Here is a 26,810-nt window from a genome sequence, read left to right on the forward strand (position 1 = left end):
TCTGTGCTCCTGGGACAGGTCAAAAACAACTGAATGTCTAGAAAATGTGATAGAAAAAGCTCAAAGTGGAGTTACGCCCTCAGATCAGTATTTTTAGAACGTGAGGAAGGACTGAGCAGCCGTGCTGAAAACAAAGGGGAAGTTTTAAGCTTCAATTTGTGCAAAGTCTACAGAAAGACACAGAGCTTGCAGAAAAAAAAAGTGCAAGTCGACAGTGCCCCGATTATAAAATTCCTCATTACAGCCATCTGTGAGCATACACAAAACAAAAATTCTACTGGAAAACCTCTGAAGAAAAGTCACCTGGTTGGGATTCCGCCCCCCCTGGCCCCTTTTTTTTTTAAAGCATGTTGCCAAACATTTGCTCTGAAGACAAAGGAATAAAAATATTAATAGTACTTTATGCTTTGGTATTTTGTGGTAGATACAGCATTTTCACACACAGCATTTCCTCCCAGATGACCCCAAGGTGCTGTTCGGTACCTGGGCCAGGACTCACCCAGAGCTGGGAAGCAGCTCTCTGCTGCTTCCACCGTATTCTGGCGTTGGCATTCGACACAGCTCCTTTGGCTCTCGGAGTTTCCACCCCACTCACCCCCAGGCGCCTGCGGGGGCGGGGGGCAACGAAGTGTGAGACTGTCATGTGCACTGTCCTGAAACACAGCGGGGGGCCCCAGACCCCACAGCTGGAGCCATCCAGGAGGAAGAGCAAGGTGTGGTGTGGAGCTGTGGCTACGGGGAAAATCCCCAGACATGCAGACTGTAACCCTGGGGCTCAGATTCACCCATGCTCCAGGATTAACACCCCCGCTCTTGTAAAGAGCTCTGCTAGTGCCATGAGTGACACAGCCCTCCCTCTCATGACTTTCCCCCAAACTGTACTGGATTCAAGCTAACACCTGAAAAACCACAGCATAAGGGCACCATAGAAATAAGCCTGTTATACTGCAAGTCAGAAACTTAATGTTCATCATGTAAACATCTAGCTGTTTAATGGTCTTTCATACATCTTTAATTTTATTTATTTATTTTTTTTATTTAGAAGGGGCTGCTATAGAGTTATTAGAATCACCTTATCTTAATTCTATCTTACATCTGATATACACGATATAATCTCATGATGTCTGGTACAGCCACAAAAAAGTAAAATGTCCTTTCACTTCAATACTGCCTGTCTGCGGTTTTATTTTCACATCAATTTAAAGACAATATTAAAAAGTCCATTTTGTTTACCTAATTAACAAGTACGCTTGCAATGCTTATTGAAGTCAGCATGCCATTTCACAGGCAATCAAAAACTATTACTGATTAATACAGTACTACATAAAAACTTAATTTACTCTTTATATCTTTGTTGTTGCCTCTTTTTAGTACTCTCTTGCTCCTTTTCTGCTCATCATGTCAAGTGTCAGGCACCATTCCTATGCTGAAACACAGACACTTCTAGTTATAACCACCACTCAGATAAAAGCAAAAGCACGTTTTGTTTAGGAACACCTGTGGAGCTATACAGACAAAATTGCTGGGATGTCAGTATGGTATTATCACATCAGGATAATATAATCTACAGTTTATGGATGACAGGTACAACATAAATGGCATCTACTTACAACAAAACTCTGTTGAAACTACCTTGCCACCACTGTGCCTGGCTTTCTCTTTGCTTGTGGCTGTGTCGTGCCCTGCACAGCAGCAGCGCTGCCCACAGCATCCCCAGCTTGTAACTTCTGCACACCCAAAGGCCAGGTACGCAGAAAAGTCAATTTAATTCAGAAGTTAAGGCGGGCAAACAACCTCCTCTTAGTTACCTTCCTAAGTGAGTTTACGTACCGTGTATGACATCTCCCCATACGTTAATTCCTTTCCAGTGCGCCTCTGACTTTCTGCTCCCAGCTTTGCATCCACTGTGCTAGGCTAAAGCTGATCACAGGACTTAGTCCAGCTCTGCCCCTGCAGGTAATTCCACACCACCTCTGTCAGTTGTAGCATCTTGCAAGTGCCTAAGCACTCACACCTGCAGGGAGATGCTGATTTACTGACTCCAAGCAGGAAGACAACACTCGAATCCTCCTCACTTCAGCATGGCTAAAAAGGCGTGAGCCTTTCCGTGATGTTTTTCCATCGGGCTTCCTCTATGAGATGCTTTTTTCCAGCGGGGTTGTGCCAGAGGGCCTCTGGCTGCAGCTGGGCTGGGCTTGCGCCTGATTTCTTGTAAGAAAGTGCCATCCCGTGGCTAAGCGTGAAATCCTTGCTGCTTTGTGTTTGAAAACTAACATCAGGCAAAGCCACCTCAGCCAGCTACGCTCCCTGTACCACAGCACAGCTGTCCAAGGCAGCCAGCCGCCCACCCTCGCTCATCCCCAGCCTGCACAACCTTTCAGCAGCAAAGCTGAACTGCAACAGTCCAGCTCCCACATCTGCATTAGTTTCTGGCTTCCTCACTGTTTTATCTGGACACTCTAGTTTTTATAACCTCTTTGTTATTATTCAGGGGGTAACGTTATTTTGCACTGTTAGCAAGGTCCGGCTTAACCCCAGGGTTTGGAAGTTGAAGATGACATTAAAATCAACCAAAACTAATCACCGCCCTTCTGTATGAAGAGTTTCGCAGACTTTCATTGCTGCTGAAAGGACCCTTTATGTGACCATGGGCAGGAGTGTCCTGCCTTGAACCTCTAGTGCAAGAGAATAAGATTGCTGGTACACTGGCCCAGGCACTCAAAGCTGGACAACTAAAGAGGTCTTTGTCTTCCCAACTCAGATCAATTTTAAGTCCTGAGCATTGGTGGACATAAGCACATTTAGGCGTTTTATCCACAAAAACAGAAACCATGACTTCTTTTTTCTTAATAAAAAATAATTTTTAAGCTGCTTCCTAGCTGGGTGGCTCCAGCATGTCCTGGTACCTAGAGCTGTTCCTCCCCAGGGGCAAGGACTTGGCACTTCCCCTGGCTGAACTTCAGGAGGTCTCTCTCTGCCCATTTCTCCAGCCTGTCCAGGTCTCTCAGGACAGCAGCACAACTCCAGTGCATCGGCCACTCCTCCCCATTTCGTGCCACCCACCACCTTGCTGAGGGTGTGCCCTGCCCCATCATCCAGGTCATTAATTAAGATGTCTAAATCAGACCCAGTATCAGCCCCTGGACTACACTGCTAGTTACTGGCCCCCAACTAGACTTTTTGCAGCTGATCACCACCCTCCAGCCTCAGCTGCTCAGCCAGTTTTCAGTCCACACTTCTTCAGCTTATAAACTCTAATCAATCCATATAAATTCTAATCATTTTTTTTTATTATTATTATTATTCACACACAGCTGAGCCATATGTCAAGCTATAGTGTCAGTAGCAAAAGCAAGGTAAATCCAGGAGACACTATGTCTCTTCACTCTGTCTTGAGAAATAGCTGAATATACCAATAATACTTCTTAGAAAAAACTTACAGCAGACAAGTCTTTTACACTTAGAAATGTATATGTCAAGATCCTTGTGGATCTTGACATGGCAGACTCAGCTGGACACCAGAATCCTCAGATACTGGTTCTTTGTTGGAATTACATCAGATAAACACATTAGGCCCAAGTTCAGGAGCAGCTATTTTCCTCTCCTCAGTAAAAGAATCTATAGGTAGGCCTTTAATTTTCCTTAACCAGACCTTCTTGCATGCTCTCCGCTGATCTTCTAGGAGCTTTGTCTGTGCTGCCCGATACTGAGCTACAGTGGCTGCCTCACACGCTTCCTTCTGTTTTCCCGTCAGAAGCCTGAACCCACCATCACCTGGGGAAGGGTCTCCACCATACAGACAGAAGGCCTTTTTTCTCCTGGAAACTGCTTCATTTTTCATTTGTGCAATCATGACATGTGTTGATTTGACCAGTTCGGAAGAAGCTGTAAAGGGATGGGTAAGCTGAACTCCACCTTCAAGGAGAGGAACAGCTTTACTGTGACCACCGTGAGCTTTCTTCTGCAAACCACACATCTTGGGGCACACAACTGGGGCAGCAGGCGTGGAGGAATTCACAGTGGGTCCATGCAAAGAGTTTTTCAGCTTGAGCTGCAGCATTTTGGTTTCAGAGGGTACAGAGATTCTTTTCATGGTCAGGGGATCACTTTGCAATCTTACATGTTGGAGCTGGACTGTCTGATCCTTCTTGTGTTGCAGAGGGGGTTTGTATATTTGTGCCTTTTCAGGGCGGTGTTGCTGATGCTCCCGTGGATGTTCCCATGCTTCTCTGACTTCTGCAGTGTGCTTAATGCTGGAGCTGACTGGGGCTGACTTGCAGGCATTCTGCAGCATGCTGACCCTTAAGAGAAGCTTGTCAAGGGACATTGGGCAACCTGAGCCTCTTTTCTTTTCATGCTGCAAAGTGGCTTCTGCTCTGTCAGGATGTGCAGGTACATCGAGAGAAGGGCCATGTTCAAGTCTGCTATCTGTTTCCAACAAAATAAGATAATACATTTGGAGCTGGGGATAGGTTTTGTGATAATTTGTGGGCAGGGTAGTACTCCAAGAGCAGGAATGGGTGCTGGATTGACGGGCACGTGGACAGTCCAGGTTTATCTACAGAACAGGCAGCGTGGGAAGCCACAAGCCAGTGGTGCCCGTCTCTGTTCTCCCATCCATGGTCTCATCAGTGCTGCTGCCAACATCAGAGATAATTCTGTCCTGCTTAACTGGGAAGTGTTCCTTGCTATAGTCTGTACGGGTCAAACTAAAGTCAGGTTCTGTAACATACATTGTATTTGCGTGCAGATGGTTTGGTATCCATTTTGTTTAAAACTATGGTTTCTAAGAGGAATGAGGTTCCCCACCGCCTCTGCCCTTGCACCCCTTGTCCTACAGTTTGTGCTTGGGAAAAGGCTTCAAGACAAGTCGGTTCCTGGTAGAAATCTTTGAAGTAGCCAACATCCAAGAACCACTGTGAACCGTTACTACTCAGAGCTGCCTTTGAACTGGAAATCACAAGACTTGCTCCATAGCCTAGCTCTGCTGCCTCTAGGGATGTGGAGGGTGACCTGTGCTGTATGACAGACAAGATTGATTGTAGGATTATGCCCTGGACTAAGAACTAGATGAGGATTATGACACAAGCTGTGTAAGACATTCAGTCCCACGACCTTGCTATAGTGATTCATTTGTCACTTTGCAATGTCACGCTGTTTGTGTATCATTGCTTTGCAATACAATTCTGTTTTCCCAGGCTGGTTAACTGAAACTTCTACCCTCGAGAAATGTATTTCAGAGAACATTAAGTTACAGTGCAGAAAAGCAGAATACAGCAAAAGGAATAAAAATTACTACTTGCTTCTCACAGGATTTAGAACTGCTTGATCTGCACATACATATGACCCTGCGTCTTGGTTACAGACACCGAGAGTTTGGGGATTAGAAGTTTTCCATTGGCACAGCTCTTTTGAACTAAGATGTCAGGGTTGTCTTAAGGTTTAAGATCCCAACAGATTCTCAATATAAAACTTGAAAAAAACCCCCTGCTGTTTGTGATCTCAGTACCATTCCATTTTCAAGTTTCAGCTTGCCATGTCTTTGCTGGCTGAGACAATTTACATATAATAGTTTATAACAATTTTTTTGAGTTGCTGCTATTAGGTACCAACTACTTGAATAATTTTGTGCACAATTCTCCTATACCTGATAAAGAAATCAAAAACAGAATAAGGCTACCATAAGAAAAAAACCTAGATACCAGGGAATTAAGCCTTATAGCTGGAGCTGAGCACTTGTCCCATTGGATTGATCTAAAGCAGTTTCTGTAGCCACCATGGGTTTGGAAGATATCTGTTGTAGCATTGCAAGCCTTTCATCCAGAGAGGGCTTGGCTTCTAGAGTTCCTTACCTTTTGTTTATACTATTAATTTTTTTTAGGTGCACTTGTTTGAAGAATTACTGTCCTACCTAGCTACAAGGAGCCCTTACCAGCATCTGCCCGGATTCTTGCAGAATGTGCTCTCGCCAGCTTTCCTGAGGCAAAGGCATGGGGCTGTCTAGGACCAGGAATGAAAAGCTTTTTCTGCTGCTCTGCCTGAATACGAAAAGCCTTTTCCATCTTGCAAAGCTGCTGCTGTTGCTGGCAAGCTGCTGATTTCATCGGTTCATAGCAGAGAGCTAGAAAACAGAAGAATAAGTCTTCCTTAAGTTTTACTGGTGTTCAACATTCATTATATAAAATCTTTATAACCGATGGGATTGCAAATGTTCAGTTACTGCTTTGCCTCTTACCACAACTTCTAAAGGTGTAGGTGTTAGAAATAATCCAAAGATACTTGATTAGCAGAAAACCTCAAAGAATTCAAAGATGATGGCAAATGCTGATTTCTTTTTGAATATTATGTATACCCAGCCCATAGGGGTTTTTTTGCCACTAAAATTATAGTGCACCCCTGTTTTACAAACTGTAGATCTTTTACCAAGTAGAGCTGCACAGAGGAGGTTAACACCCGATGGCCTTAAAAGCATGAAAACTTTCTTAGCCCATTAGTTTATCTGCAACAGACAGTTTGATTGTCGAGCTAGAAGACGTGACACATACCGTATTAAATAACTCTGATTTTAAAAAACAATATCACCATGTTACAATTTAAAAAGTTGCCTGTTTGTGTGCAGTTGCATTTCCCAGTGATGGCAGCTCCTGAATGCAGGTGTCCTGTGACTTCCTAGAGTATTTGTTAATAAATAATTCAAGCACTGAATCAGCAGCATGTTTTTGTGCACGCCAGCTGTAAGAACATGAATACTATATCTCTGTTAGTCAGTTGGAAAACGACAGTGCCTGTCTTGACAAATGTGTTGAACTTATACCAAAACGTTTTAGAAATGTATAAAGGTTTTACAAAAGGCTAAAAATGACAGAACCATTGAAACACAGCAGCACATCTACCAGACTGCACTTAAAAAAAAAAAGCAGTGAGCCCGGATACAGATGAGGATGAAGGCAGTGGGTCCTTGAAATTGTTTCTAACTCATTTTAGAAAATGCCAACATATTGCAGAGGCTGTATGTACTACTTTGAGATGTTCCACAGCTTTTTGGTGACTGGCAGCGGATCCAGCAAGACAGCATGAGCTGGTCAGCATCTTGTGTCTCCGGAGCAAGTCGATACACCCGGCTGAGGTCGTGGTGTTTCTTTCGCTGAAGGCGAAGCAGTGCTCTGCTTGGAGTCCCGCTGCGCTGTCCTTCCTTCCTCACCGTCTCTCTATCGGCATCTGAAGTGCAGTCCCAGCTGGCATCCTCAAACTGGAACATCAACAGACTAGTTGGCAAGTTGATCACCATCCTGGAAAAGGAAAAGCCATTAAGAGCACAGCTACCACTGACGCAGCAGGTGCCACCTAAGGGGCCGTTTGCTTCTGTGCAGTACGAAACCCGAGGGCGCTTACACAGATCCAGGATACCCATCCCTTGTTTAAGGAAGCCGTAGCAGTTGGTCCCATCAGTCAGACTCTGTACATTTTAACTCGTACTCTGTATGGGCTCTGTGGGGCTCTCTTCATTCATCTCTGTGGCAAAATTAGCTTTAAAATAACTAGGGTGAAAATTGCCAAGAGTGGACCGAGCTAGATCAGTGCAACACCAAAAGAAACTGGAAACACCATATTATTAGGGACATTTAAACCTAAATTGGAAGGATGTACTGGATCTGGTTGGGCTGGAGTTAGTTCTCTTTGTAGCAGCCCATATACTGCTGTGTTGTAGAGTTTTGACCAAACCAGCACCAATAACACCCCAGTATTTTAGCTATTGCTTACACAGAAGCTGTTAAATACCTCTAGAGTGCAGGAGTGAATGCACCTGGAAGGATTTTCCATTATTGACTTTTATAAGGAGGCAGTAGGTCAGGGAACAAAGGTGTTGTCAGGCCTTGCCTTGATTTTCCAACCTCTTAAGGAATTTGGGAGTTGAGTTCAGCTTTACAGCTGTGTCTATATCGGAAGTAGTATAGAAACAGGAGATTGTACATAGCTGAAAGGGCTAAGAAAATTCATCCATTGTTAACAAAACCAGATTATTAAAGCAGTCAGTAAGTGGTAGAGCCCTTTAAAACTTATTTTTGAGAAGGACAACAAAAAGGAAAAATATACAGTTCCTTAAATTACAATGTCATCTACAATGTTTCAGAGACTGATGACAGCTGTTGTCACCAACCTGTTTCCTGCAGCACAGAAAAAAGATACGGGCCCCCCTCCGCTATTGACCGTCAACACTTTCAGGCAGGTTCCAGTTAAGTAGTTAAATATACGAATCTTTCCATCAGCACAGCCACTGACGACTCTGAGATAGAGGAACTCCAGAGACAGAACTTCCCTGAAAACACAACACGTCACTGTTGGTGCATTCGCTGTGCTTGCACAAGGAGGCACGATCAGCTACTTCTGTTGTCTTGGAGGAGGTGCAAGGGTCTGCCCCCATCAACAGGCTGAACAGAGGAGCTGATGAAAATGTTTTAGAGGTTTAATAGTGAGATCCTTCCTAATCACGCATTGCCCAAACCAACCCACCCAATGCATCCTCATAGCAACCAGTATGGTTACGGTTATCTGCTGCGTTTTACATTTCATTTTATGTCTAGAAAAGCTAATGAAAACAATATGATGCTAGTTTTCAGGGTTCCAATATACAATTAAAGTATTAAAAAATAGAATAACATACAGTTGGTAGGGATCAGCACGTAGTTACGGCCACCTTCAACAGGAAGGGTCAATTCTTGACCAGGTAGCATGATACCCTGTTGCATATGGCTTGGGATCCTTGAAATACTGGACTATGCACTGTCAGTCGCTCCTGTTCATGAACAAGCGGTTGTGTATTTGGGTTTGAGGTTGTTACGGGTCTTAACTGACAAACGGTTACGACCACGTAGTGCCTGACACTGTTCAGGATGAAGGTTGTTGAAAACAAGGATATTTCAAAAACCAGGACTGGTAATTAAAGCATTTTCTATTCCCATAGGGGAGGCATTTTCTTTATAGATTTAGTAATTGGTTGAATACAACTTGAAACATAGCTGATTCTTACTTAGGGTGGCAGAAAGCTGTTAGGCATCTCTTCATGTTTCCCAACATGCTCCATCCTAGAACATATCCATCAGTGCTTCCTGTGACTAGGTGCCACTGATCAAAGGACAAGCACTTAACTGGGCCTTGGTGCCCCTCTAAAGTCTGCAAAGTAAAAGAAATAGGTGCAAAGCTGTCAGCAATGTGGATGTAAATATGCTAAGATACCTTACAGCATTCACGATACCAGCCTTATATACCAACCACATTGTAGTTTTATTGGGTGTTACCATACCAATACACCCTATGGATAACTGTTAGTTTTGTAGTGACTTGTAAAACATATTCTGGGCTTATTGCTGATTAGCTACTGGCATGGAGTTAACATCCATTTTCCCTATCTATTACCTGTGCCAACGTGCTTGGAGTTACTGCACCACGACCTTGGTGATCGATTGAATGTTCGCCCAGGAGAGAAGATCGTGGACTGCCCTGACTACAGTGGAAGGAGCAATTGCAAGCTTTCCTCAGCTGGAGCTGGGATATCATGCATTCAAGATGCATCTCAGTTTGCAACTCTCTCCCCCATGGGTAGAAAGAGCTTCACTCCTTTCAGAGATGAGGACTAATACTAGTTCTGGATGCCTGCTAGTGTAATTAGCAGACTCTGGCCTCAATCTTTGCATTGCAGAGCAGTTATCCAGCTGCTTCAGCTTTATAAACGGGTTTCGAGAGCAAGTTTCGTATTTTGGGCTAACCCCTGATGCCTCCAACCCCAAGAGCTGTTAGTCAAGCCTTCCCAACCTCTTTGCTGATTCTGAATGTTTCTGCAGGAACAGAGATGAATGATCTACAGAGTACAAGTAATGATGGGGGTTGAGGCAGGCAAATAAACCCTGGGTTAGAACTGACAGCTGTTTGCAAATCAGTTTTTATATTATTTCCTTACAAATAAATCCGCAGTTTCTTTTATCAGTTTAGACTGCTTTTGGTTTTGTTTTGGGGGATTGGCATTTTTTTAGAAAGCCTCTGACAAAAGCAAAAAGCTACGATTTACCAGTTAGTTTACTAGCACAGAAGATTTTTGACCACTTAACATGAAATTATGCACCTAAGAAACTTACTTTGATCAGAGTGCCCGTATCAGCACACCAGACTTTCACCAGCCCTCTGTCGCACCCACTGACAACACGCCTGCCATGCATTTTAACTACCCAAACAGTGCTGTCATGCTTCAGAGTCTTGAGACATTTCCCACTCTCCAGGCTCCACACTGTTAAGGGCAAAGGGGAGGAATATTAAAAATACATATGCCCCAACAATAAGTTTTGCTGAGTACAACAGGAATTAAAAAGCACTACTGGAATTACAGATATATCTTCTACCCTGCAGCTCTGCACGGAGCCAGGTGTTGACTTAGAAAGTATAATTGACATGGCAAAAGTTTTAAAAGCAAAGTCCAGAAAACAGCACTTTTTTTTTCATCCTTATTCTATAGGCTAAGTAATAAGGAAACCTCTGACAAAGCTGAAAATTAATGCCCCTTTCCCAAGAGCTGGCGCAGCCCTATAGCCATTAAGCCTTTAAAACTGAATAAAAGCAGAAATAATGAGAATTTATTCAGTGACCCAATCAGAGACCTTGTACGTGCATGCGTCCACAGCTTAGGCTGTTCTGGAATCACAAAATAGGACACACAAATTCACCTTCTTATTTATAGACTTACTTTCATACTCACACATCACACTGATCACAGCTCCCACGTACTGTGCCCACTGTTCACTACCACCTGCCTCCCGCTGGGAAGCTCCTAGTCCTGGCTCTCACCTTTTACCATCCCATCTCTGGCTCCTGACACAAACTGCTCGTCGTGGAAATCCAAGCAGGTGACTGTCGCCCAGTGACCATTAAAGATTTTCACACAAGCACCACTGTATATATTCCAGCATCTACAAAGGACCAGTCAAAAAGGAAACACAATCATCTTATTTGTTGTTTCCTGCTTAATGGGCCCAGCTCTTCCATACACACTAGGTTAAATTCAGGACTCATTCCACTAAGGCATCAGAGGATTTGAAATGATCCAGTCAGGCTTAGTTTTAAATCTTTTACCCAGGTACTTTCTTCATCTGCCTCCAAACTGTCTGGAAAGGTATAGCTAGATTTCACCTTTGGCACAGTTACTTTCAATTAACCTTAAAACGTAGAGGTTGTTTCTTTGCTGGCCGGTGCCAAGATGACTTTATCGAAAGAACTCAACCCCACAGTTAAATAAACAGCCCTTTTGGAGCAGGGAGGACAGACCCTGGATCCATGTAAACTTTCCCCTTTGACGAAGTTGTGCAATTGCCATGCCAGAGCCAGACGACCCGCTGCTTAGCTTTTCGCCCCTCATCATGATACTCTCGGGATTTAGGGATAGATGGGAGAGCTGATCGCCTCCACCCTTGTTTCAGGGTGCGGTACCTGGGCAGGAGCAGCTGTACAGCAGGTACCAGGCTGTCGAGCCTGCTTAGCACAACACACCATCTAGAACATCACAGAGAAACCCAGCCTTCCAGAACCCGATGCTGATGTTAGCAAGGCCAGAATCTCACTGTGAGTGTTTATTTGAAACCTCTCTGGTGTTTTAAGGTACTTTAGGAAAACCTCTGTATCCTATTTTAATCACTTGGTACTGGATGAAACTGGGCAACAGAAACTGCCTTATGAGTGGGGAATGTGTTCCCTCATCTTCTGTCCTTTCATCATTACTCTAACAAAAGTGATGGAACAAGGCTTCCTAAAGATTGGAGTGGAAGGAATAAAGTTTCATTTTTCCTATCTGCACCAAGGGGCTGGTATCCCATGGCACAGTCCCAGTGCTGCTCACCTGATGCTGAGGTCAACGCTTGCGCTGAGAACGAGCCCCTTCTTCTCGTGGAGGAAGAGCGCTTGGATGCTTCCAGCATGGCCAGAGAGCAGAGGCAGCATTTCTTTCATTCCCGACATATCAAGAAGCCTCACTTTTCGGTCTGCGGAGCCGATGGCTACCAAGTTTCCACCATTATAATGGATTATTCTGCTTTCATCTGATCTGGATAAGAAACAGTGACCGAGATGGCTTTAGCCAGCTAACAAGGTACAACAGATCTAAGTCTGGGACAGGCATTTTTCTGATGCTTAATGGTCCTCATTGAGCATCTTGATGAGCAATACACTTGAGAGTGTGAATCCTTTGCAAGGCACCACAACTGAGGTCCCCGATTCTGCGTACCCAAGTTTGTACTGGAAGGTAAGTTTAAAGAGGGGAGAGCCCATATCCCTTGTGACGGGCTGTGGATCACTAACCCTTGTGTCTTTAAAAATAGCTTATCTTGGTATCTTTATAAAAAAAGCTGGATTTGACACTGGGGATTTCTTAACATTGATGCTGAGACCCTTCTCCAGCCATACTTTCCCACAGAAGGATCACAGGGAGTGGGACAGGCTTCCAGAAGCTGCTGTTTGGCCCTACAGCCAGGTAGTCTACTCACTGGTCCATGAGGACACGAATATTGTAGGAGCCACAGAAGACATTTCTCTCTTCCAGCTGGATTGTGTCAGTTTTCAGATCATGATAGGCTGCCTGCAGGTTGTGTTCCTCCTAATGGAAGGAAAAATAGGGGAAAATAACCTGGGGAGGGAGGAATGCAGCATTATTTCATAGCGTTGAACATCAGCTTGGTCACCACTACAGTGATGAGACTAACAGAGACAGAATGTGTTGGTAAGGAGCACCTGGAGCGCAGGAACTCCCTGGTTAGTGCAGAAACAAGGGTTGTTCCCATGCAGTGTTCTATGGCAAAAAAAAAGGAAGACCTGACAGTTACAGCCTTTATACTTTGGGAAAAGGCCATGTCCTTGCGATGCCAACCAGCCTCACCCACACCCCTGGCCTACAGGCTATGCATGCAGCTGGGGGATGCACTGGGAGAAGGCAGGAGTTCAGGGATGCAGGCTCCCTCCCATGCAAGGTGCTGAGCAAGCACTGGTCCTTATGAATTGCTCACGATGGTGCAAGCCAGAAGCAGGAGAAGAGCAAAGCAGCTCAGAGTTCACTGCTCTGTTTTCCAAGGCCACCATGTCCTCCTTCCTCCCCCATTACTGACATGCAGGATCCATGGAAGGCAAACAACTGCCAACATACCTTTGTTTTACTTCCCCCTTTGTGACGTTTCACTCTGATGACATCACCCTCTTCGTTTAACTGTGGAATTGTCACATTGACTGTTTCGGCATAGTTTGAAACTGCTCCTCTAGGGCACAACCCCTGGAACAAGCCAGCAGAGACACAGTCATGCAGAGCCCAGGCACTCAACAGATGCTGCTCATGTGCTGATGCTTCAGCATCTCCATGGGATGCAAAGCTGAGCTGCACACACCGGCTTGTTGTTGTTATTAAGAGACCTGGCTTGCATTTACCGCTCTGTCAGTATAAGATTTAACTCCCTGTAAAAAAATAATTGCTTTTTATTTTTTTCCAAACTCTAGTCTTCAGCTTTTAATAAGCTGCAAAATTTCACAGTTCATCTCATCTTTGGAGCAATCTGTTGATTCAGAACCCAAACCCACTGAGATGAGAGGCTCTCAAGACATCTTTTGTGCGTGAAACCTTCCGTTAAGCCTTCTTTGCTAGCACAGGGGTGAGACTTCTACACTCTTCACAAATCAAAGCGTACAAAGACTCCTAACTATCTCTTTGGGGATTTACCTTTACACTTCCCTTGGTGCATGGCAGGTCTGTACTAACCAGGACAAGCCTTCCCTAGAAGTTCTGCTTCAGCGTGCCCCCCCCCCCCCCCCAGCTCTGGCTTCCCAAAGCCACCTAGCATTTCCATCTTCCCATGTGGGGCAAATAAATCGCATTTTTGAGCTGTCTCAGGAAGCCGCTGGAGCTCTGCCCAATTTCCACTAGCACCGGGAAGTCCAGCATTTGCATTTGTGACCAGACTCTGCTTTCTTGATTACAAGAATGTTTTCATACACTTCTAGAGTCACAGGCTCTCTGAAAGTCAGTAAAAGCTCTTCTGCTGTGCTTGCTTGTGACAGCATGAACATCTAACCTGGCTTTGCTCTGCAGGTGGTAAAAGAATGAACAGGGTCAAGTTGGGAGGTAGCCTCCAGCAGAAGCACCTCCATCTAATGGCTTGGGCAGTAGCAGGAAAACCACCCTCTTTTTAAAGTGCATAATGATGGCAGAAGCCCAGGCATCTTACCTGTAAATACAGGATCTTCTTCTGTATTACACTTCGACACGCATGTTCCCTCTTGACTTCTTTGGCCAGAAAAGCCCAACATCTACTCACAGCAGCACAGGCATCGAGGGATTTTTGATCCAAAAGCCCTAAGAAATTAAAGGGACAGATTGGCTAACCCCTATCCACGCTAGAGACCATTCATTACCCATAGGGGAAACCACCCTTGGAAAAAAACAGAGCAGCTTTACCCAGGATGTACATAGACAGGTGAGGTGGCAGGCAGCGAATTAAATCCTTGGATTGGTTGACATTAGAGGGTGACTGGAGAGATGCAGGAGCCACAGTGACACCTTGATCGGCTAAGGACGTGATAGGTGAATTTTCCTCTGCATCAGGACCCTCCTGGGTGAGGCAGTCAGTGGTTTTGGGCCAGGAGCACATTGCTGGTGGTTGAGCACCTAGAAGACAGGGGAATTTAGTCTTGCAAGTGCCTGAGCTTTGGTGACTACTAACAGTACTGTTGTTAGCAATGCACTGCAAGAGTTAGTTGACCTTAATTTGATTCTTCTGCTAATCCCTTTGGTACTGTACCATTCCAAGGAAAATGCTGAAAACACTCAGGGTCTTGCAGGACAGCTCACACCTGTGGTGTCTGAAGGCAGAGGATGCTGATGGATAGCGAGGGCTTTTCACAGCTGGACACACCAGGTGATCAGAGGGGATGCAGGAGGCCCTGGGTGGGCTTGGTGGGGATGCAGTGACCGCTTTCCTTTCACAAACATAGAATACTTTACCTCTTCCACCTCCATCTACAGCAGTGACCAGCATGGGAGGGTGTGAGGGTGCCCGTCCCAGACTAAGGGAGGACAAAAAACCTCATGCCAAGGACATAGAACTTCTTTCCTGCAAACAGTGGGAAACCTCTTCCTGCAGCCATTAGATTTTCTTCAATAAAAACATGATTTATGACATGGCAGAAGAAAGGGGGACAAATTTCTCTGTTGTCCCCAAGAACAGAAGGTAGACACAGCTGACACCCTTCTCACATCAGTAGTTTTGCTGGTGCCTGCATACCTCTAGCATCTTTGCCAAACTTCAGCCCCCACAGTGTAAGGCTTCCCTTCCTTTTAGGTGCAACACCCACTGCAGGGCTGGGTTTTGAAAGACCCTACCCCTGGCAGAACAGCATCTCCATCAGAAGGGGGGACACTGCCTCAGCCCTTCACTACGAGTCCTGTCAGCACCTCGGCAAGCATGGGAAGTGATTCAGAGCGAAGACAAGCACCTGCTGAATGGCATCACCTCCTCTTGCATGGCACTTCGAACTTCCCAGCTAACTATTGCCGTGGTCTTCCCTGCTTTTTTTCCAAAGTGACCCAGAACTGACTTGTTCCTAGGCAGTGCCAGTTGTTAGCGCCCTGGTATGAAACCACAGGTTTCCCGTCCCCCACCCCCAGCACTGAATACTCAGGTAGTGGTACCTGTCATACTGAGATGGCCCGTTGCAGCAGATATGGTTTTAAGAGCTGCAGGAGAAGTGCTAGAAGACTGTAGTGGAAAGAGTCTGCTACTGGGCTGAGGACAGCTGTCTTCCTGGAAGCTGCTCTGGAATTCAGCTGATGAGCCATCTACATCTTCCTCTGGAAGAATTAAGCACAGAGTCACGTTAAACCTTACAGTAGGCATCTCAGAGCTGAATTACGGAATTGCTGAAATTAGAATAGTATCTTGGGCATTTTAAAAAATAAATTATGCTATATTATTTATTCTATCCCTTCTAGCTATGCACAATTAATCCGTTCTGTACTTTCTTTAGTGTAGGTTTCATTACTTAAAACATTCCATTCACAGCCACACCTCCTGAGATGTGTTGCCCGGAAGAATTCATGAGGAAGTTGTATTTTTTTGTTATGTTGTTGTCAGCCATACTCCATTACAAGCTATTACTCCATTACTCCTCTTCCCTTTAACAATGACCGCATTTACAGGGTCACTGCGTGATGGTGCACACATACAACTGGCACTGCAGTGGAGCTGGGTCAGGATAAAGTTGCCGGGTCCGAGTCTTATCTGGCCCCATCTCCTACTGCCAGGAACACCCCATTCCCTCCATGACCTGTCCTCACCCCTGGCTTTGCTCACTCATTCCCTACAGCTGGAAGGATAAAAGACCTTAAACATTACCAGATTTGCTGTATTAACCAGAAGGTTAATACCACAAGGCAAATAACTCTACAGTTAACAGTTGTGCAGGGCGGGCAGTCTCTTTCAACAGTTACCCTTTGCACACCTGCATGGGGAGTTTTGCCACATGCAATAAATCACCTGCTAGAGAGGAACAGCCAGAGCAGCAGCACCAGGAGCTGCCAGGCTGCTGCAGGTGACAGCCAGGAACCTGGGTAACGTTACCTCCATCTTAGCATCACTCCTGGACCATAGTGCTTGTACCCTCATTGCAGCTCTGGCACAGCCTGGGCATCCCCCCCAGCCCAGAGTATGACCCAAGGAAGCTCAGGGGCAAATCTGGATCTCCAGGACCGGAGAGGGTGACTGCAGCACTCCCCCTTCCCCGAGGGACACCAGATACACTCACAAACAGCTGATAATCCCAGCCCTAGCACTCTGCCAACAAAAATCCATCCCCGGACAAGGGAGAACACCAGCAAGGGCTGCCCCTTCCCCGCTGGCCCCGCAGGGAAGGGCTCGCTTGAGAGCCACGTGCCCTGGTGGTGGGTGACATCCCCCTGCCTGGGGCAGGGTTAGCATCAACCCCCCCCAGCCGCCTCGCACGCTCCAGCTGGGAGAATCCGGCGCGGGGTTGGAGCTCCGGGGGGGGTGGGGGAGGGGGGGTGTTTGGAGCCCAGGGGGACCCAGCAGAGCCCCAGCAAGGGCCGTATCCACCTTCCCTGTGCCGACAGCCTCACGGGGCACTACGGGAGAACCGCCACAGCCCCCGCACCCCCAAACCTCAAAGGCGCAGCCCCGAGCGTCCCCGGGGGGAGGATTCGGGGGCGCCACTTTCCGCCGGGCAGCGCAGCATCACCTGCGGCGTCGCTCCGCACCCCTGCGCCCCGCGACCGGGGAGACAGTGGTGACACCGGTGACACCGCCAGGGCTGCCGGAGCCCCGGCCCCGCTGAGCTGCCCCACCCCCACCCCCGGCAACCATCCCCGCCGCGTCGCTGCTGCTAGGAGACCCCTACCGTAAACCTCCGAGCGCCATGCCGGATTGCTACTAATAGCCGCCCCCACCGCCCGCAAGCACACCGCTGCTAAACGCCACCCCCCCCCCCAAAGGGTTTGGGGGTGACTTCTGTAAAGCAAAGGGCGTAAAAAGTCCTGGGGAAGCAGGGGCGCAGCTGGCCCCTGGGCACCGCGGTTGGGTTATAGAGGCAGAAACCCAGAGGCAGTACGTGTGAGCAGGACAGCACTGAGCCAGGGTTTGGAAAGGGGTTGTGCAAAAGTGCTTCACGAGCGGCTTGCTTTGCTCAAATGTATTTTTTACTGATCTTCCCCAGATTGGGGAGGAAAAAAAAAAAGATAAGAAAGACTTCATTTAGTCATCTAATGAGTCAAAAATGCACGTACAATAAGAGTAAAGGGTGGTTCATCCATCATTTGAGAGAAGGTAGGAGGATTAACTAGGTCATTAGAAAAAAAAAAAAATGTTTGGCAAGAAGGCAGAGCATTGCAGAGCAGCCCAGGTGGGAAAGCAGCAGAACAGGCAGGTGACAATAAACTCATACCCCCACATCCCTCACGGGGACAGGTACAAATGCATTAGGACAGCAGGGCCACGTACCTGGGTCTCACTCTGTGCGCAGCGGGTTTGGGGCCCTCTTTGCCCTTTTGGCTCTTTCCCTGTTGTAGGCAGCAGTGGAAAAGACAGCGCTGGATGGGAGCACTGCGTGCTCCACCCTGCAGAGGCTTCGGTGCTGCAGGTACAGTGGTTTCAGGTTTGGTCCACACAGAACAAACATGCTGTGTGAAGCTGTCAGCCCTGCGGGCTCAGGCACCCAAGCCGCCATCCCACGCAGATCCCCACGTGGGATTTTAATGCAACTCTTTTGTGGAGCGAGTGGAGAAAAGCAGGGCTCCAGCCTCAGCCGTTCTTCTCCAGCGAAGCACTGCTTTCCTGCCAAAGAGCTACTCACGGCAAATCCACCCCTTCTCACCAGTCCCACACCCAGCAACAGGCTGCCCGAGTTTACTTGCTTCTTTAAATCAAAGTTTGGAGCTCCCCCGTTCAGAGGTCACAACCCCTCCCAGGGATGCGTCTCACTCCCTAGGCACAGTAGTATCTAGGAAATCATTTTGCGAGCAAAGATTATCCATTTAGGACAGCAGCACCCACCATCGATAAAATGCTACCCCAGGGCAAGAGAAGCCCCCAGCCTCACCTACCTTCCCTGGGAGGGCACAGCCACCTCCGCCCAGGGCAGGTCCCTGCTGTCACCCCCCCTCCCACGCTTGCAGACAGGTGCAAGCACCCCAGCAACACCCACCAAACCCAGCCCTGAGACCCCCACGTCACCTCAGCTGCCTCCCTGCCCTTCCATCCCAGGCTCCCTAGAGACCCCAAGCCCCACTGCTGAGACAGCACCCCCTGCAACAGGCATAACCCCCCCGGCCAGAGGGAAGCAGGAGGGCTGGGAGCATGTCCCACCCTGCCAACTCCTCAGATAACCCCTGGAGTTACTTTACCAGCTACAAAAAGCACACAGAGCTGAACTAGCACCTGAGGGTGTTTTTTAGAGGTAAATATTGATGTGAAGGACTTCAGAGAGGCACAACCCAGCAGCTGAGGTAACAAGCTAAATATTATTTTTTCAATCTGTTTTACTCTCCCACGTAGCCCCCCTGAGCTATAGCTCTTCCCTGCTGCAACTCAGCCCTTTTATTGGAAACCTGTGCTCCCTCTCCAGCTGAAATCATTTTGCTGCTGCTAGAGCTCAGGTGGCTCTGCTGTCCCTGGGGGTGCCTGTCCCTGGGGGTGCCCTCCCCACAGTCAGAGCCATGGGGGTTCGTGTTTTGAACTAAGCAATAAATTCCTGAGATGCGTAAAATTCATTTGAAGATTACAGCTGTGGAGGCAAATCAGCTAAAACAAACTGAATGTTTTCCTGGCTCAGTCTGTCCTGGGACACACAAGAACCTGGGAAAGATGAAGTCCCATATCTGGGAGGTTTGCACTGGGAAGAACTGGATGCACTGGGAAACATACCGGTTTTCCAAGGCTGGGAGACACATTCCTGCCACTGGAAGGAGAAGCCCAAGTTATCGCTGAGGCCAGGCAGGTTGGGCATGCGTCAGCGTCATTTTTCCCTTGCACAGCTATTTAAAGAGAACCTCCTTTTCTTTGAAGTCCCAGTGGTTTGGAATAAAGGCTGGAGCATGCCTGGGGGCTAGCAAGTAAATCCCCCTCAGTGCAGGGGAGGTTAAAGCACCACAAGCACAGTTGACATATTGAGCAGTCTGAGATGGGAGCTGTGACCTTAGTGGCAAAACACCTCCGGCTTCCCAAGCACAGCACCCCTCTCCTTCGGCACATTTCCCCCTGCACTGAATTTTTTAATATTTTGATGGCCTAAAGGTTGTTCGTAAGGGTTTCATCCCTGTGCAGCGGGATGCAGGGATGGGAGTGAGCGTGATTTACAGTGTCACAGACTTTATGCAGTGCTGGAGGGTACAGAGGTGGGGCAAAGCAGGGTGTCAGAAGCGTTAGGTGCCTGTCACCTTGGTTGTTGCGGCCAGCTCACACACCACCTATGAAGGGCAGGGAAGCCTGAGCATCACCACCCTTACGTCAAGAGGCTTCACGAGTGTCCTTATAAACACCATCATCCAGTTACGGTGGTTATTTTTATTGCAGAAGCACTCTCATAGTCTCTCACCGAAAGGAGGGAGCCCCCAGCACAGCCCTGGGGGGCTCAGGCAGCCCTGCCACGGGGAGAGAGGCTCAGGGCTGGCCGGTGCAGGGCAACAAAACCGGTGCTGCCATCCTTGTGTCGCTGGGACGTGGGGAAGGGTTGGGAGCAGGCTGCCCATAGAACTGGTGGCAAAGACACCTGGCAGTTCTCTGAGGGGATGTTCAAAGCTCCAAGTGACCCTCCTGCTTGGTGACTGCCGCGGCAGCGTTCATGGGTCGCGTGGCTTGCTCTGATTCCAGAAGCAAAGGCACCTGGAAGACCCTTTCCCTCTGCCCGCCGCTTTCTGTTTAGGAGGATACCGGGCGCCGAATAGCAAAGAACTTGCAAGGTATCGCCCTGCTCTCTATCTTGAGCCACAGGGACAATAAATCCGTCTCCTCGTACTTGGAGGCGAGCTGGAAGGTGAAGCTCTGCAGCAGCGTGGTGAGGAAAAGGAAGAGCTCGATGCGGGCCAGCGCCTCGCCGGGGCACATGCGCTTCCCTGCGGGCACACAGAGGGAAGGGTGAGCACCGGGCTGATGGCTTCATCCAGCATTTGGGGAAAAAACAGCATAAAGAAGTAACTAGAAAGCTCATATTGAGGATATAACTTTGGTGCCAACCGATATTCGTGCTGGCAGTCCCTGGAATGGAGCTGCTGCAAAGGGTGTGTGCAGGGCTGAGCACTGACCTGCCGAGAAAGCCATGAAGGCTTTGTGCTTCCTGAACTCGCCCTTCTCATCCAAGAAGTGGCCTGGGTCGACTTCTTTGGGGTTCTCCCACTGGGTTGGATCCGTATGCACGGAAGATAATACCGGAATAACAACCATGCCCTGCAGGAGAGGTATGGGACAGGGGAGCAAGGACATCAGTGCCATGACATAGGGCTCTGCTGAGGGTGACTAGCAAGTGAGGAGCATCTGGGGGGCGTGGGGGGAGGCTGGGTGCGCACCCCGATGCCCACCCAGACGCCTGTGGGGAGGCAGCCTGGAGCAATGGCTTGATTTATGTTAAAAGCCCTGTTGCTGCACAAAGCCCGAAGAAGGGAGGTGTTCCTTCAAAGTGGATGCTGTACAAAATTCTTGGAGTCAAATCTGGACCAGCGGCTGTCCCCAGATCTGCTGAGGAGTGGGGGGCTGGCTTGGCCTCTTGCCAGGGCGAGCTCAGGCTCCCAGCCCCAGCAGCCCTGCACATCTCTCTGCTGGAAAGAGGTGTTTTCCAGGACAGGCAAGGGACGCGGGGGTGTGGGCAGCATTCACCTCCCTCTACTCCTCTGCTAAAAGGTTATTGCCATCTCCACCCACAGAGGATTGGGAAAGAGCTGGGACCTTCAGGAGGGAACAAACAGTCCAGGGGCAAAGGCGAATGCCATTCAAGCCCCCCTGCCACCCCTCCTCTCGCGGACACAGAGAGTCCAGGGCCATGACATCTACCTTGGGGATGGTGTGGCCCCTGAACACAATGTCCTGCGTGGTCATCCGTGGGAAGTTCTCGATGCGGGACTTCTGCAAGCGCTGCAGCTCATGGATCACTGCGTTAGTGTATGGCATCTTCAGCTTGTCCTCTGTGCTGGGAGCACGGGCAGCGCCCACCACCGCATCGATCTCCTCTTGGACCTTGGCTGGGGAAAGGGCAGGCATGGAACTGCGTTGCTTGCTGTGCAAAACACCCCATAATTTCTTACTGGCCTCCATGGGCACCTATCCTAGAGCCAAAGGATAATCTAGCAGAGAGGGAGCAACCCCTGGCAGAGACTAGAAATAGGGTCACTGCCCGCATACCTCCCCAGGTCAGCCAGGTTCAAAGCATCTCTCCCAGGCCAGTCTGGGGCCACCTGCACAGGCAGGGATGGACAGCAGGGAGCAGGTACCCAGATCCCTCCGGCCTGTGCAAATCTGTGTCTGATGGCTTGTGTCGCCTGGGGTGAGCATGCAGGATGATTTTGCTCTCCCCCCAACAGGATGGTCCAGGGCTGGGATCTCTGTCTGCGCCTTTGCTGTACCGTGACCCCCCCAAGCACAAGGAGCCGTCACGTTCTGCTGCCCTTACCTTGAATATGGGGGTATTTTGCCAGGATCAAGAGGCAGAAGACCAGGCTATTGCTAGTAGTCACGGTCCCGGCGCCGAAGAGGTTGAATACTGACATAACCAGGTCTTCGTGGCTGTACATGTTCTCTGGGCTGTTCTTCTCCTGCAAGGGTGCCGTGGGGAGGGGATTCAGTGTTATCTGGGTGATTTACCAGGCTGCAGCCAGGTCTGGAGGTCAGCCCTCACTCCCCGCCCCCACCCCCCACCCCCCTTTGTACTATCTCTACCTTTTCCGCTTTTATAAGGAAACAGTCGATGTAGTCCCGGGGGCAGCTGGGATCCAGCGTGAGCTTGTGAAGCTCAACTCTTTCTCTGATGTAGTCCTTCAGCTTCTCACACCTGGCCAGGACTTTCCTGTGTGGCCCTGGGAGGTGGTGCATGATGTTGGGGAAGGTGTTGTAGACCTGCGGATGGAGAAGGCACAGGAGGGCTCAGGTGCCTGGATGGAGCTTCCCACACCTTCCCTCAAAGCCATGCTGTCCCGTCAAAGCCAAGGAGCAACCCTCCTGCCTAAGCATGTCAGGCATGAGGGTGCTGAGCACACCAAGGACGCCTACCGCAGCGATGGGGGAGAGGAAGAAGCTGATGTAATTCCCGATCACATTCAGTAGCTCCAGAAAGGCCGTATCACTGTAGCTGTAATGGTTCCCAAAGACGACCGAGCAGATCACATTGGCAACTGCATGTCTGAACAGCGTCAGCGGCTCAAAGGCATTTCCTGCAGTTGCAAAAGAGGCAAGAAAGGGTTCCAAAAGTCAGCATGTATCTGCTTCAACACAGAAAACACCTTCCTGCCCCTTCGAGCCCTTGTCCTTTGAACTCCGAGCCCTGGTTGAATCTGTCGGGTCTAACAGCCAAAGCAGAGAGCCCGCCTGAGCTGTGGGCTCCTACATCTACCTCCCTGCTCCTAGCCCCCTACCCAGTGGTTGGGACTGAAGAAAGCAGAGGCATCTCCCGGTGCTTTGGGCTCCTGCCGACGTACCCTAGTGATCTGGGGGGCTGCAGAGCATCTCCCTTCAGCAACCTGCCCCCTGCCAGCACCACACATCGGGGGCAGAGGAGCCTGTGTACAACCGAGCTTCCATCTCCTCTTACATTCAGGAAGCCCCAGAAGAGATAGTGGCACTGGCAGCAGCTCAGCTTTGCTGGGGAGGAGGACATCACCCTGATAACCCCCGTGTCACCAGGGCAGTATCTTATTTGTGCATTCTGCCATGCAGTTTAGTTTTCTGTTTCTGTTCTTTCAGCAGTGGTTGCCACTCCCTGCACCAGTTCAGGAGCAGGATCTCCCACCCTGCCCTGTAAGCCATGGCCATACCGCATCCCTGCAGCTCTCGCTGGGTGGGCTGGGGCTGGGGCTAAGCCCATAAGGTCTACAAGGGCCATTCGCACCTGCCATTGCAAACAGCTCCAGGGACCACACACGTCCTGTGAGGCTGTTGTGTGCCCTCTGCCTGCTGCAGGGGCCAGGGTGGACATGACCCACATCACCTTTGAGTTCTGCCAGCAGTTTCACCAGGTGCTGGGTCTCCTGCTGCACCCGCTGTGACATGGAGCTCTTCCCCATCCCAAAGTCCCGCAGGGTGCTGAGCGTGAACCTCCGCAGCTCCTGCCACTTCTTCTCATTGTTGGAGACAAAACCTGGAGGGAAGCAGTGGAGACCACTCACCTGCCTGCCCTGCTGCTCCTCCCCAGGCACCGAGGACCCTGCTCTGAGCCCAGCTGAGGAGCGGTAGGGCAATAAGCCAGAGAATGACCCTGGTGTGCTAACAGCATCCCTGAAAGGCTCTACAGAAACTCAGAACAAAGCTGGAACTGGCTAACTGGAATTAATACTGTTCTTGGACAAGAGGCTTAATAGTTGGGGGGACTTGCAGGGTGGGAAATGGGTGTTTGAGGTCTTGGGTGTTGACTCCTTCACTGGACTCAAACATGGCCAGCTGCAGCTGGGGACTTTCTACTCACCCAGAGAGCAACAGTGTCTAGAAGAAACCCAGACACCTACCATAGTCTTTCGATAGCTGCCTCAGAAGGGGTATTTCAGGTCTCCCTCCAAACTCCTCGGCGTGGCCCAACAGAGCATCCTTCACCGTCTCGTACCCGCAGAGCACCACCACCGGCTTCAGCCCCAGCCAGACGGTGAAGATGGGGCCGTATGTGCTGCTGAGCTGGGGGGAGGATGGAGAAGCTGCGGTGAATAAGGGGCCCACACCCCAGCCATTCGCTTAATTTTCAATTAAGTCTCATGGCTGCAATGCTGGTGAGTGCACGGGCAGGGAGGGGAAGTGCCTCCCTCGAAGTTGGCACCCTCGCCCCGCTCCCAGCCCAGTCCTCTCCGGGGGGTTCTGATCCCAGTGCCACTTTGGGGGTTCAAAGCATCATCTCTGGGAAGCAGCTCCGGGTGGTGGCAGTGCTGCAGCCCAGAAAGGGGTTAGTGTCACCACCGTGGGTTCCTTGCAGGTGGTGAAGGGCTTCAATAACAGTATTGACTATGCTGCCAGGCGCAGGGATTTAGGCAATTCTGGCAGAGCAAGAGAAGAGGAAGGAGGGAAAAAGAGGAAAGAAACGTAGGAAAAGTCACCTGCACAGTTCCCCTTTTATTTTGTCATGGGACAGTCACGCTTTCTCTCCTGCCTGGGCTGGGAGTGGGTCCAGCACCGTCAGCTCTTCTCTTACCTTCTCATAGGTCCTGTAGAGGGGCAGGACGTCCTTTTGCCAGAGGTTGCCCAGAATGGGCCACGGGGCTGGTCCAGGAGGCAGCTGGCTTCTTTTCATGCTGACTTTCCAGATCAGGAACCACAGGATGGAGAGAAGGAGGAGAGTAACAAGCATCCCGGCCGATCCAGCATCCATCCTCACCCGTGCTGCCAAGCAGGGAAAAAAATTGAGAAATTCCTCCTCCAGGGAGAAAATCACAACTGAGCAGTGAGCAGAGGAGCCAAAACCTGCTGCCTCTGCCCTTCTTTGTGCTCTATATAGTCACAGCCCTTCCCACAACCCCGGGGTCATCCACATGTCCTCCTGCCACTCACTGGGTGGTCAGTGACACGGAAACGCTGGTTTCTCCCAGCCAAGCACATACCTGGCCCCGCCGTGTTGTAACACAGGTCTCCGTGCTGATATGGTGTGCTGGAAACATTGCAAAACCCTGCAGGCGTGCTGGGGGAGACAGCAGCCCCCCCCCCCCCCCCCCCCCCCAGCTCGTGTTGCTGAGTCACCTTCTGCTCAGTGCTCCCTTTCGGCAGCACGTGATGGAAGAAGTTGTCGATGTCCCGGCAGAACCTTGCATGTCACCACCAGGTCATTGCTCGTTTTGTCGCTGCCTTGCTTACCCGAGGAGACACTCTTGTAAACAGAAACCGAGGGAGGCTGGGAGCGGGGCATGCATGGCTGGTCGTGTACCTGTTGGGTGACAGTTTTCTATCAAACTCCTTTCTGGTGGAAAATGGATCAGAAAATAGGAAACCCACACCTTTTTTCCTGAAATATTTTGGGATTCTGCTTGGGTTTGGGAGGAATGTCAACCCAAGGTGTTGCAGTTGTTGCAGGCGGGGTTAACCCTTCCCCAGTCTCCTCCGGCCTCTTCAGGGCTCCTCCAAGGTTTGTGAGTGTCTTGCTCTGAGCACCAGCACATCTGGGTGCACACGAGCACCTCTGGCACTGGCTCAGCCACATCACCTCTGGCCAACAGTGCTTGCAGCCCTTGGCCAAGCGAGCTGGTCACAAGCCAGGTCCCCACAAAGGATGTGATTTCTCCTGGAGGAGAGGGCTGGATGAAAAGAAAGAGGAGGTCTCACTTCACACAACTCCCTGCGGTGGAAGAAGACCCTCAGCATTCTTTGAGAGGAGCCTGAACTATAACACTCACCCAGCCAGAGCATCTCCTAGCATCCAGCTGCGGAATGCATGGCTGGGCAGTGGGATCGCCTTTGGGCAGGGCTGACAGGGACAGCCAGGACCACTGCCCTTGCACCCTGTTTTGGCCCCATAGTGGGGCAGTTCACATGTTTGGACCAGGGATGCTCGGTGCTGCCGGCCAGGCTCATTCCAGCCGGGCGCTGGGGGATGTTCTCCCATGGCTGTGGTGCGATTCCTCACATGTACACACCAAATCCCTCTCAGATCACCAAAAAGTGACAGGTAATGACCCTCCCACAGCCCTGGCGCTACTCTGGTTCAATATTTTGATTTTTCCTCCCCTTGCCCCATGCTACTGGGGGCCAGAGGGGACTCCCACCTCCACCAGCACTGCAAACGCACTCAACAAAAGGGGTTTTGAAGGGAAGGAGTGGTGGTAGCCAGATAGGCAGCCCCACAGCAGTGCCAGGAGCCCCACAGCTGAGTCCCACTGGGGCTGGGGCCAGGAGGTTACCGTGACTCACTTGTTTACCCCGTCCCATCCTGTCTCATCCCTGCTCTTCCCGCAGAACTTTGCTTAGGGAGGTGGTGTAGTGACCAGGATTTTGGCAGGGAGGTGAACAGCCTCTCAGTGACTGACACCATTTTTGCCATGGCAGCCAAACAATACAAAGGAATCACTGGAACAACAGGATAAGAAACAGCCATGGGGATTCATTTGAGCTGTAAAC

General features: G+C 49.5%; 2 protein-coding genes across 3 annotated transcripts; both read right to left on the reverse strand.

Moving 5' to 3' along the window:
• Nucleotides 1-3,341: 3,341 nt before the first annotated feature.
• On the reverse strand, nucleotides 3,342-19,976 carry FBXW10B (F-box and WD repeat domain containing 10B). Its single transcript, XM_055723023.1, has 14 exons — nucleotides 18,027-19,976; nucleotides 15,707-15,853; nucleotides 14,474-14,683; nucleotides 14,244-14,371; nucleotides 13,175-13,297; nucleotides 12,522-12,631; nucleotides 11,879-12,082; nucleotides 10,834-10,955; nucleotides 10,131-10,279; nucleotides 9,029-9,171; nucleotides 8,159-8,317; nucleotides 7,021-7,289; nucleotides 5,933-6,121; nucleotides 3,342-4,428 (listed from the first exon to the last, which is right to left on the reverse strand). The coding sequence occupies exons 2-14, from the start codon at nucleotides 15,711-15,713 to the stop codon at nucleotides 3,557-3,559; spliced, it is 2,685 nt and encodes an 894-aa protein (XP_055578998.1). The 5' UTR covers nucleotides 15,714-15,853; nucleotides 18,027-19,976; the 3' UTR covers nucleotides 3,342-3,556.
• Nucleotides 19,977-20,067: 91 nt separating this feature from the next.
• Nucleotides 20,068-25,186, reverse strand: LOC102059256 (cytochrome P450 2C5-like). 2 transcript variants are annotated; one of them, XM_055723026.1, is made up of 9 exons: nucleotides 24,898-25,186; nucleotides 24,227-24,389; nucleotides 23,713-23,862; nucleotides 22,779-22,939; nucleotides 22,449-22,625; nucleotides 22,183-22,324; nucleotides 21,567-21,754; nucleotides 20,825-20,966; nucleotides 20,068-20,635 (listed from the first exon to the last, which is right to left on the reverse strand). In XM_055723026.1, exons 1-9 carry the CDS (start codon nucleotides 25,072-25,074, stop codon nucleotides 20,442-20,444), a joined length of 1,494 nt encoding a protein of 497 aa, XP_055579001.1. In that variant the 5' UTR covers nucleotides 25,075-25,186; the 3' UTR covers nucleotides 20,068-20,441. The 2 variants fall into 2 exon arrangements, with proteins under 2 accessions (XP_055579001.1, XP_055579006.1); XM_055723031.1 differs by lacking the exon at nucleotides 23,713-23,862.
• Nucleotides 25,187-26,810: the final 1,624 nt, after the last annotated feature.

Source organism: Falco cherrug, chromosome 1 (genome assembly GCF_023634085.1).
Source record: "Falco cherrug isolate bFalChe1 chromosome 1, bFalChe1.pri, whole genome shotgun sequence".
NCBI classification, from domain to species: Eukaryota; Metazoa; Chordata; class Aves; order Falconiformes; family Falconidae; genus Falco; species Falco cherrug.

Bases quoted from the DNA above. Each gene is read 5' to 3' on its own strand.
- FBXW10B (XM_055723023.1), bottom strand. The intron at 10,280-10,833 runs GTGAGAGCCAGG...TGCCCTTAACAG, and splicing joins CAGAGATGGGATGGTAAAAG to TGTGGAGCCTGGAGAGTGGG. The intron at 7,290-8,158 runs GTTGGTGACAAC...TTCCTTTTCCAG, and splicing joins TTCTGTGCTGCAGGAAACAG to GATGGTGATCAACTTGCCAA.
- LOC102059256 (XM_055723026.1), bottom strand. From the start codon at position 25,074: ATGGATGCTGGATCGGCCGGGATGCTTGTTACTCTCCTCCTTCTCTCC. The intron at 24,390-24,897 runs GTAAGAGAAGAG...TCCTCCCCCCAG, and splicing joins TCTACAGGACCTATGAGAAG to CTCAGCAGCACATACGGCCC. The intron at 22,325-22,448 runs GTAGAGATAGTA...GCACCCTTGCAG, and splicing joins TCCTTATAAAAGCGGAAAAG to GAGAAGAACAGCCCAGAGAA.